General features: G+C 34.9%; 1 protein-coding gene across 1 annotated transcript; it reads left to right on the top strand.

Moving 5' to 3' along the window:
* The first annotated feature begins 7,552 nt into the window (after nucleotides 1-7,552).
* On the top strand, nucleotides 7,553-10,943 carry LOC311070660 (ladderlectin-like). Its single transcript, XM_084094664.1, has 6 exons — nucleotides 7,553-7,687; nucleotides 7,824-7,891; nucleotides 8,078-8,226; nucleotides 9,111-9,230; nucleotides 10,400-10,514; nucleotides 10,704-10,943. Exons 2-6 carry the CDS (start codon nucleotides 7,831-7,833, stop codon nucleotides 10,799-10,801), a joined length of 543 nt encoding a protein of 180 aa, XP_083950790.1. The 5' UTR covers nucleotides 7,553-7,687; nucleotides 7,824-7,830; the 3' UTR covers nucleotides 10,802-10,943.
* Nucleotides 10,944-12,392: the final 1,449 nt, after the last annotated feature.

Raw genomic sequence — 12,392 nt, 5'->3', positions numbered from 1 at the left:
GCGCAGTCGGTGGAGAGCAACTGCGCTCGACTGCAGAATCCGACAGGTGTGCCTTGCGCTCGCGAGAGATTTTTGACATACGTCAGCATGACATCAGAGCAAGGCGGACCGCACTCGGACACATTTCTAACCGGCATGCATCTCGCGCTGATCACCGGTGATCGATTCTGCGCAGATTTAGCTCATCTCAAACAAGCCTAATGAAAATAGGCAAAAAGCAAAAAGGCGTGATTAGCTGAGGTGACGTGATGGTTAACTATGGAGCTATTCTTGTGCCAATAAAAATGAACGTAGCTTTTCAATAAACTAATGAAAATATAAATTGAAACTAAATAAATTATCTCTAAAACTAAAAAAGAATAAATCGCAGGCAAATTTTTTTACTTCGTTTTTAATACACTGCATGTTTTGCTAACTATTTCTCATATTTCAATCGCTGATCTGAACTTACAAATGCGCTTCCAGAGTTTTCATTTACATTTCTGAAGTTTTCGTTTACGCTCCCTGAGTTTTCGTTCGCCGTTCTGACACATGTCTCTTGTGGGGGCGGGGCTAGTAGCAGTGTGTTCTCATTGGTTACTGAGCTTTTGATTGATAGCCTCGTGACCTGGAAGTGAAGACGTCAGTGGTGTGTTTATGTGTGGATGTGAGCGTCTGTAATCGCAGCTTTCTATTTCATTTTAGTGATATTACGTTTATCTGTATTTATTTGCTGCTACACTATATTGTTGAGATCATCTCTTATAGAAGGAATAGCACAGACGAATGATATTTATCATTAGTCATCGTCGCTATATCGATCAGGAGGATACTGGATAACGTTAGCCTACTCGTGGTAAGTCTGATTTTTTTTTTTTTATACTATACTAATACTATTTATATTACAGTACTGGCTTTTTCAGGTGGAGAGGCATTTTAGAGCTCAGTGAGAGCCCATAACATTATACAGCTGAGCTGTGTTGTCTTGCTTTAACTGTTAGCCCAATCATTACATGACTTGTTTATCTACATTCGGTTACAGTCTTCGATTAGATCATATATGCTTCGATTAGATCATATTTGCCCCCAGCCACCCCAAACAACATTGAGCTAGAGTACTGTACAGTAGCCTATCTGTACTGTATCAGTCAATGACCGATGCCATAGGACGAGAGCGCTGTCAATCACTGCCTGATTCAACTTTGGCAATGTAAAGCCTTTTTTACCATGCCAATAAAGCTATTTAAACCTGAATTTCTCAATTGCTGATTAATTTGCGATACAAAGTTTTTGAAAGAGGAGAGACACGACTTGACCACAGACCACGTCTCTGTTCGTAATATGTAAACACTCAATTATTTTGAAGTATCGGCTTGGTTGCAATATTTATTCTGATTACTTTTGTGTGATAAAGATGACTGATTAAGCTATTATATATATCTAGTATGAGTAACAAAATGCTTTTTCTGTGTCCATATTTGACTAATAATAATGAAAAAAAGTGCACTTCAAATGAACATTTCTGAGACAAATGTTAAATCTATAATAGTCTTTAATAATAAATATATGTCCAAATTAAAAACTTAATACATGCAAGTAATTAAGACTGAAAACATCCAGCAACTAGGGAATACACATCCATATGTTTATATATAGGGCAATACAGCCATCTACTGGTTACACAACAGTATTACAGATGATAAATGCTGCTTGACTCCGAGGTAAATATTTAGTACTGTAAAATCCCTTAAATATAAATATAATAAATATTTTAAGTCTGCAACTTGTTACTGTATGGGGAGTTCAAAGCAATTTGTATTGTTAGATTATAATACATTTCCTCTCTCATTTTCCAGGGAGCGGAGCAACTTTGCTGAATGAGCCTGATGCTGACACAGAGGATGGAGTGATAGTACCAGAGATCCACTGTCCCTTTCAGACAATAATCTTACTTTGTTCAGAAACATCACCTTTGAATGACTGGGATCTTGATCTTCAGACACCTGATTTATTTTAATATAAACTAGCAAATATTTCAATTTCCTCTAGATTAAAACAAACACAGTTCACAAGTACACAAGAGGTTGCACTTTATTCTTATTAAACTATGCTGATCTTGGATTAGCATACCAATAGCATATGAATGTTGAGGGGATAGTTCACCCAAAAATACAATTCTCTCTTATTTTACTCACCCTCATGCTGTCCCAGATGCATTTTACTTTCTTTCTACAGATAAACACGAATTAAGATTGTAAGGAAAGTAATCCATCTCTGCGAGTCCTAAAGACGCTTTAAAAACCACACACAGTGAGCGTGAATGTAATCCATGCGTTCTCAGTGGATGAATCAATGCCTTCTGAAGTCAAACAATATATAATAATAATGTGACTGTTTTAACTATTAAAAATCACTTCCGACCAACTGTCTTGCGTACATGGGTTACAATCCACTTGTATTATGGACTCACAGAGATGGATTATTTCCTTAAAAATCGTTGTCTATGTTTATGTCAAGAAGAAAGTCATATACATCTGGGATGGCATGAAGGAGAGTAAATGATGAGAGAATGCTCATGTTTTGGGTGGACTATCCTTGCACTGCTTGTGTCCAGTCACTGCTTTGTTACTTGTACTGCAACAGGAACTGCTCAAAGAATCATTGCAACATTTAAAATGTATATGAATTTTTAAAATGTATTCTGTATTTGTAATTGTGCATTTTGTATAGTAATGTATATCATGAGAATACTGTGCATTACATGTATATTATGCAGTTAATGTTTTGTGGATTCTGGTCTTTCTGGTCACAACATAATTGCATCCAAGACTTTCACTCTGATACTTGTGTATATGCTTTAGTGACAATAAAGAATGTACATTTATTTGAATTCATATTTTCAATTACATTTATTTAACTGGTTGTATAAGTCACGATTGAAACGGTTGATGATTGTTAAAATCTATTTACAATTTTAAATGTTAGAAGATAGTGTTAATTAAATGAAATAACTAAATACAATTATCAATTTTAAAAAATGGCAGCAAGAGCATTCTTTGTGTTACATATGTAATGAAATGCCCTTTGAGGTCTGTATCTGACAGCAGGCCACGACTGTAATTTTCATATTGTTTAAATTCCTCTTATTTAAGTGATCATTACTTGTGATGGTGTAAACGTATATCATGCTAACAATGAGTAGTGTGATGGCCATGGTTGCCATCCTTGATTACCTGGGCTGCGTTCAGCCCCGACAAAACGTTGCACAACGTTTTTTAACGTTTTTTAAACAGAAACGGTGATGCGTTGAACACACTGTTCTGATGACGCAAGAGTTGCAACTATGGCAGCTGAGAAGGCCATTCTTTGTGAATTTTCGGAGCCTGATGAAGTCGGTATAAATATGTGTTTAATACTACAAAATATGCCCGATGTTACAGTTACTGCACTTGCCGCCCAGAACAAAAGAGAACATCCCAATCGAGTGAAGGGATTGCTGAAACTGAAATGGAAGCACACATCTTACCTAATTCAGACTAAAGCGCATCTATTTAGCCTCACATACTGACTTTATTTGTAGTTCATACTGTTTTAATACCCTGTATTTTCTTTCTCCTTTTTAGGAAAAGCACTTAATTACCATTGTTTATTTCTATACCAAATGTCATACACTTGCAATGAAGCTAAAAATATAAGCAACTACATCATTATGTTGATAACCTATATTTTTACAATAAAACAAACATGTCTTCTAATATCCTCAGTTGTTGTGTATACCGAGCTGCATCGAAGACATTTGTAAATTACTTTCCTTGAACCCATTGTGCGAGTTCACTTTAATACCGCGTGCTTTATATACATGTTGCTGCTGATTGGACTGCAGTTCTGACCAGTGGTGTAGTCTAGTTTTTTATAGTGAGTATACTGTAATATACTGTAATAAAAAATGGTGTTATTGTTTTGGCAAGTTTAGGCTACTCTTTAAATTAAAACATGTATGAAAACTTGTGTGATATTCCCTTAAAATAACGTTTTAATAGATTTTATTATTATTATTATTATTATTATTTTAAAATTCATTTTTACTTCTTTTTAATTTCTTTGAGTTAGACCGAACTTTTATTTTGGTGGGTTGTAGACATTTGAGTTTCTGTGTGTTTTAATAAAGTATTATTATTATTAGGCCTACTTGAAGTATACTCTACTGTGCAATAGTAATATATTTCTGTTATAATTTCTTCAAGTTATACCGAACTTTTATTTTGACAGGTTGTCGTAAAGACATTACAGTTTCTGTGTTTGTATATGAAACGAATGAATGACTTTTATCAAATGAAATGGTGAAATTCTCGTGAAGTGACTCTCATAGCAGCTCTGCGATGAAGTGCACATGTAGTAGCTCATGTCTCAATACAGTGAAACGCTGAAAACACCACGAGCGTGATCACGCGTGCTTCAGTGTGTGTGTGTGTGTGTAGTGGAGCACACATTGAGCGCTCATTCATTCCCAGAGACGCGTAGAACAATTGCAGTCTCTTTTAACTTTAATATTCACAGACACTGGTCCATATCATATCCCTACTTTTGATTTATTCATTCAAAAATAGCCAAATTCGGTGACGTTCTGCTTAGCAAGCTCCATTTGTGACTGGATTCCGCGATTCGGTGTCGCTTCGCAAACACAGACGGGGTGAATTTATGAATGAAAGTGAAAGTTCTGACACAAAACGAAGTTGTTACGCATCCTCACGATTTTTTAAGTGGGTATACGGAAATCCTTGGCCTTTTCTAGTGGGTATACGGCGTATACCTGCGTATCACGTAGACTACACCACTGGTTCTGACACACCCACCAAACAAGAGAAAACGCATCTCAAACCCCGGTGCACGCCGTTTCCAGGAAACATGACGTTCAACCCGGAAACCGTAGCAAAACGTTGCGCACCGTTTTGAACTTGAACGTGCCCCTGGTTGAGGTTTGACTTTCTTGACGGCTGAATATATCACACAAATTGTAACAGCTGAACCTAATCACAGCCTAACATGCAAAATAATCATCAGGAATAAACAAATATTCTCCGAAAACATTGGACACTACAATATTTTAAGTATTATATACAGACAGTACTTTAATGTGCAATTACACCTGAATAGACTGAATAGATCTCTTGTGCTCCTAAAAAGCTTCTGCCAACTAGTAGCAGCAGGTAAATACAGATAAAATTAAAAAAAAAAAACATAACTTAATATCACTAAAATGAAATATAAAACTGCGATTACAGACGCTCACATCCACACATAAACACACCACTGACGTCTTCACTTCCAGGTCACGAAGCTATCAATCAAAAGCTCAGTAACCAATGAGAACACACTGCTACTAGCCCCGCCCCCACGAGAGAAATGTGTCAGAACGGCGAACGAAAACTCAGGGAGCGTAAACGAAAACTTCAGAAATGTAAATGAAAACTCTGGAAGCGCATTTGTAAGTTCAGATCAGCGACTGAAATATGAGAAATAGTTAGCAAAACATGCAGTGTATTAAAAACGAAGTAAAAAAATTTGCCTGCGATTTATTCTTTTTTAGTTTTAGAGATAATTTATTTAGTTTCAATTTATATTTTCATTAGTTTCTTGAAAAGCTACGTTCATTTTTATTGGCACAAGAATAGCTCCATAGCTAAAAGACAGCAGACAAACGGCTATTAGTGACAGCAGTGGCAATCCATACGCTATTTAATGGTATAGGGGACGATTTTAGACACAGCTGGTCGGCATTACTAGGAACGCCTAAAAAATGTCACACCCATTTCATTAAATAGAAAAATACCCAAGATTTATTTTTGGCTTACACAAAGATATATCACACACACACACGAGGATGCTTTCATCACAAACTACCTGAACAGAAGGAGCCTTTACACCACAAATCAAAAAGAAATCAAAGAAATCAAACAGTCAAAATAAACCCATAAGTTAAATTCATTAAACAAAACCTTGTGAATCACTCAGTTAATCCAAAGTAAATTACATGCAAAAAATAGCTCCTCTGTTCAAACACTAGGCCTGTAGCATCTTCGTGCTGCAGTAATAAATAGTGGGGGAACAAACAATATACAAACAAACAAAAAAGGAAAAGAAAACTAGTCCGCTCCAAGGGCCTTTCCCATTTCTTTTGGGCCTGATTACCAGCTCAAGCGCCCAGGCGGACTAGACAATAGAGTCTAGTAATATAATAGTCTAGACAATATACCTAATATAAGCTACAAGGTAATGGAGCCTTTTATACATTTTCGTGTTTCTTTAGAAATAAATAATGGACAAATGGAGTCTTTAAATGCCTCAGATGTAAAGTTATTCGCTGTCAAAGTGACGCCAAAATGAATGGGAGTCAATGGCATGCTAACAGCAGGTGATGGTCTGCTAATCAATGGCGGCGCCCGGGGAAGCTTCAGTGTTTTATGAAACATTGGCCCCCTGGGCTAACCACACCCCCTTGATTCACAACTTTTCTGCCTTGATATCACCCGCAACACTATTGTATTATTTACTTAGATGTTTCTAAGCATAAAAGTGTGGTTTCATTCAGTGTTATTTTGTTTGAGTAAAAAGCTACTTTAGTTATGTAATATAATTAAGTAATATTAACTTAATTACTTCAATTACATGTTAAGAGTCAATTAAATGTCAAATTGTACAGTTCTTGAAAATAACAGGTAAGTGTACAGAGCAGTAGCAGTAAAAAGTACTTAAAATGTAGTGCAAATTGTTACGAGGATTTCAAGTAAATCCTACAAGTTATTTTTTCGGTGTATATTGTTTGAGTAAGATTTACAAACAAAGAGTGAGTGAAATATTGAGTATTGAGTATTTAGTATTTAGTATATAGTGAGTATTGCAAAGTAAACTTCAAATGAGTAAGTATAAATTACTCCACAAATTCTAACTGGCCCAGTTAAATTTACTTATGGTCTTTGTTAATTTTACCTAACTTAGTTAAATGTCCATACATGTCACATTTACTTAAAAAAATAGGAGTGCAAAAACGTGCAAAAGAAAAAATAAGTAAATTTTACCCTTTTTTTTTTTTTTGGTTAAGAACCTCGAACCCTGGTACACTCGCAAGCAAACAACTCAAGACACACACATACATTTGACCTCTCTATCATTCTTAAAGGGTAACTAAACCCTCAAACAACTTTTTTTAGTCAATGATCTGTAAAACTGAGGCTTTATTAATGCTGTTCATTGATTCAAGTAATTTTTTTGACATTTGGGTTTAAAGTGCTTTAATTCTACAATATATGGTGTAAAAACGACTGAGTGCTGCCCTCTTCAGGTTGACAAATGGCTACTGCAGTTGAATTTTCCTATTGGAAGTTGTGGTGTCCTCTGAAGTCAGAGGGAACCAGCTAACCATGCCCTTGCCTACAGAGAGATGCATCTCAGATGCACGCTTCCTCTCCACTGGGCTCTGCCTACTTTTCCAGCATTTTTTAAATATTGCCAGTGGGTGGAGTCAGGCTCTGACCAGGGGTTTATTTACCCTTTAATATGCCATAAATGGTAACGTTTGTTCTTTTCACAGGACACCGGTTGTTATTTCCTGATATTATGTGTATAAATATTACCCCTCTTCACTCAATAGATATGAGAATATAACTGTATTGCACAGGCTCTGGCTAAAGGCAACAATTTGAAAACCAAGGTGAGTTTTTGGAACAGAAACTTTCTGAATAAATGTTCTACCTGAAGTATTTTTGAGCTTTGTCTTTTAAATGCATCGCAGTGTGCAGCATATGAGTGCATGCAGACATTGAACTTTTCCTGCTTATTGATTTCAGGTTCATCATGGCAATGCTGAAAAGTTGTCTGCTTCTTTTCATCATCTTCTCCATGGTGAATACAGAAGGTAACCAAGACATTTATTTTGTAGAAAAAAAAATAAACATTTTGGAAATATGAAATATTCTATTGACTAATAATTCCATGATTATTAAGGAGTTTACAGTGTATAAAGTACACATATTTTCAGCATATAATCACACAAACATAAAATAAGCTACATAAATAAAAAATAAAAACAAATTCTTTGCAGTGACAAGAAATGCCATTACAAGAGATGTTAATGGCCTGGATGGACTGGATGCAGTTGATTTAGACAGAAAATGCCCTAAGGGATGGAGACAATTTGAACACCGATGCTACAAGTACTTTTCTCATCCGGCTAAATGGATCAAAGCAGAGGTAATGTGCACAACAAGATGATTTGGTCAAACTTAATATTAGGTGCCTTTAACTACATCTTAAAAGACAGATGTAAAGACATTTATGTACACAATAAGTGCATTGTATCAAATTATTAATTTAAACTGATACAAATTATTCTCTGGTGAAGTAAATATACAGATAAAACAAATGTAATTTCTACATGGAAAAGCTAGTTCAGGCAAGAATTAAAAAAAACAAATGGGGCATGCACTGGGGCATGAATAATTAAAGGTTTTCCAGCTGCATTTATCATTGCTTTTGTTGTTAGGTTTAAAACTTGCCGTTTTGTGACATCTGGATACATTTTCCACGCAAAATAACACAGTCATACTCAAAAACGATCTATCGAATGTTACCGTCATTGTGTACGATTGTGTAGTTTGTTACTTTTATTTACTTAGATAAAGTATGGAATTTATACAATATGTATTGTATTATTTATTTAGATATTTCTAAGCATACTTTTTAAATGTGTGGTTTAATTCAGTGTTATTTTGTTGAGTAAAAAGTTAATTTTGTTAAATTTACTGAAGTTAGTTAAGTAGATGTTTCTTTATTCTATATGTGAAATTAAATTAAATATAAATATTATTAAGTCATATTTACTTAATTACTTCAATTAAATGTCAAATGAATGTGAAGTTCAATAGTAAGTAGATTTTACTTGATAACAGGCAAGTTGTACAGAGCAGTAGCAGTAAAATTTACTTAACTTTAGTGCAAATTGTTACGAGGATTTTATCAATAGATCAGTTAGAGCAGACTTTGTTTGCAAATGTCTAAAATGTTGTCACTTTTGCTTTATGCTACAAAACATTTGATTTTGTATATTGACAATAAAAAAAATTCTGTCTCTTTAGAGAAACTGTCAAAGTCTTGGAGCGAACCTCGCATCTGTGCGTAATAAACAGGAAAATGATTTCCTGCTGAGTCTGGTGCCTTCTTCCACACCTACTTGGATTGGTGCTCATGATGCTATAGTAAGTTCAAACCTGTGTCCTACACTCTAAAAGAACACTGGGTTAAAAACAACCCAAGGACTGGGTAAATAAAGGATGGAACTCATGCTGGGTTCATTTTACAGCTAATTGGGTTGTTTATTTAACCCAGCATAATGGGTTGATTAAGCCATCAGAGTTGATTCTTTTTTATTATGATTTCTTTCCTTCATACATGAATGAACGTCTACGGATTAACTTAAATCCTATAAACGTTTGTAAAACACTCGATACATGGCTTGCATGATAATTTCCTTCATTTTCAATCATATTTTACAGTACAGTATATTTAATATATTTTTTATACATTTTGACAACATTTAAGCTCGTTTAAGAAATATTAGAAGTAAAAATTAAACATTTATAAGTAATTCAAGTGCAATCGACAAGTCTCTGTTGTCCCGTTTCCACCGTAACGGCGCTGGATCTCGAACAGGTGTTGTGCCGAATTTCGACCCAGCCAAATTATTTCCACCCTAGCATTGGTAGATTTAGGATTAGTTGTGGGCCGCCCTGCGTTTCACTCATAGCCGAAATATGCTTTGACTGACTACATAACATGTCCATAAACAATCAGTGCACAGTTCTGAGAACATATTTTAATATCATACGTGTTTATGTTCTGTATATTTGAATAAAACTTTATGCAAGTCATCAGGCGAAAAGACTGACGCAAATCATGCGACACTAGTGTAAAAGGTGACTCACGTCGCACCTCTGTATGTTGCTTTGCATAAAATGTAAACAATATACTGGAAAATAACCAATTTAAAGATAAAATTAAATGTACACAAACCTGTATTTTACTGAAGACATAGGCCTACACCATTTTGACGGTGCTGCACTCTCTCCTGAAGAGACCTGTGGCAAAAGCCTGCAATAAATAACACACTCCCTGGTTTGGTACGTCTGACCCAAGCTCTGGGTAGCACAAGAAAACTACCAACATTCTGAAAAAATAACCCAACATTTTTGTAAAGAGAGTGTAAAGAGACATTTTTGTTTGTCTAAAAAATAAAAATTCAGCTTTAAACAGTAAAGGCAAAGTTTCTAATGAAGATGGTTTTACTTCAATTCTGAACTTAATTGGCTTCTTACTAAAGTCTGACAACTGTAGTGCACTCTTTGTATTCACTCTCTTCACTCTTTAGGATGGACATTGGATGTGGAGTGACGGAACTGTGTTTCTGTATACCCACTGGTGCGCTGGAGAACCTAACTCAAATCCAAATGGTTTTCAGAACTGTTTGGAGATCAACAATTCCTGTAAGAATGCAGTCTGTTTTTTAATACTTTCAATTATCATTTACAATCCTACAATTTTACATCATACAGTAACATGAAATCACTCAATTTGGATATTACAAAGTGCCTTAAATTAAATATTCCATTTCATTTTGATTCTAACACCACTTTAATGATCAGAATAACTTATTTCATTATTTCACCTTACAGCTAAACGTTGCTGGAACGATACGCGCTGTTCACACTCACTGCCCTATATTTGTGTTAAGGACCCGCAAGACCGTCATGCTGCTCCACAGTTACTTTGATTGAACTACATTTTTCCGACATTATATTGTCAAAAATGTTATTCTGAAATCAAATCTCTTCTAAACTTTAATCTCTTTTCAGTATCTTCTCTGAAACGCTCCTCAAATTAATAAAAGCATTGAAAACGCAAACTGTGCATTGTGGATAATAATGTATGTCAAAACATAAGTATATTGTGTTGCAAGGTTTGAGGAAATAGTTATTAAAATGGCATTAAATGATGTCATCATCAGGGGCGGGGTTTAAGCATGCTGTAACTGCACACATACTTCATCATTGGCAAAGAAGACATTTGCATGTTTGTTTTCTGGATTATAAGCAAATATAGAACTCATCCAGGGCCCTTTTTGTTTTCTGTCTTGTAAAATATCGCATTATTTTGATGTGACACCTCTGCAAATAAATCAGAGATTAAGTGAACTATAATAATAATAATAATTCATTACATTTATATAGCGCTTTTCTAGGTACTCAAAGCGCTTAATGTTTGAACGAATCAAACTGAATCACAAACCATTTCAGATCATTTTCTAAACCTGTTTAGTTAGATCAATAGTGATTTGCTCACTATTCTGGCATTGCTAATTCTGATTCTAAACAGCAGATAGAAAACACAAAGGAATATTCTCGGGTCGAAAGTAATCTACAATACCAGAAAATGATTTATCAGCAATATTTTACTGGGGCACAGTGTGTATTTCAAAAAGGGTCCAGCGATGCCCACAGATCTATATGGTATCGCAAAATTTTAAAACAATGAAAATCATTTTATTTCAGCGATCTGCATCAAAAGCAGCAAATTGGTTTTGGTTTAGGCCTATTTTTAGATTAAACTAGTTTTAATAACATACTTCATTTTATTTATAAATTGGTCATCAGTTAATTTTACATTTGCAAAATTATTTCGCCAATTTATTATCTTCGAAATGTGGGTGATTTCAGTGAGCAAACATACTCATGCCGTGATCCTGCAGTTAAGCAGTGCGACACTCTCAGGGTCATATTCTTAAAGGTCATATCATTTTTCTGCCAGTGTCTGGGTAACTTTAAGAATAAATGCAATGAACGACTTACAATTTATGATTTATGTTTGATAGTTTATTTATAGTTTTATTTTATTTTATAACATTTATTTTGTTTTCATCAGTGTGGACTTTTTTTTTTTTTTTTTTAGTAGCATAACAGTGTCCATAAAACATAAATGTAGAAATTCATAGAATGAGATCAAGATCATAATTAGATAGAAAATCTCACCTTAAGTTTCCTTGATAGTGGTAAAGTCCAGATGCAGTGATGAGGACAGCTCAAGATATCCACTCCTGCTCCAGTTCTGTAGGATGATGACGAGTCAGGGAACAAAACACAGGTGTGGGTGAGGAAGTGTTGATCCTACAAATAATACAAAACCACTTGTTTTTAATCTTTTTGTTTTTTTACGATGAATTAATATCCCTAATTAGCAAATATGTAGTTAGTGCAGTGTCCTGGAGGATTAGAGTAGGATACCTGTTTAGTAGGCTAGGGTTGTTTACTAGTCAAAGTGCCCACATCTCTGTGATATTCTCAGTCTCTGTGATCTTTTGGTTTGAT

The sequence above is a fragment of the Abramis brama genome (assembly GCF_963993115.1).
Source record: "Abramis brama genome assembly, chromosome: 20".
Taxonomy (NCBI): Eukaryota; Metazoa; Chordata; class Actinopteri; order Cypriniformes; family Leuciscidae; genus Abramis; species Abramis brama.
The sequence above is the reverse complement of the archived record's forward strand: the minus strand, read 5'-3'. Positions and strand labels throughout refer to the sequence as shown.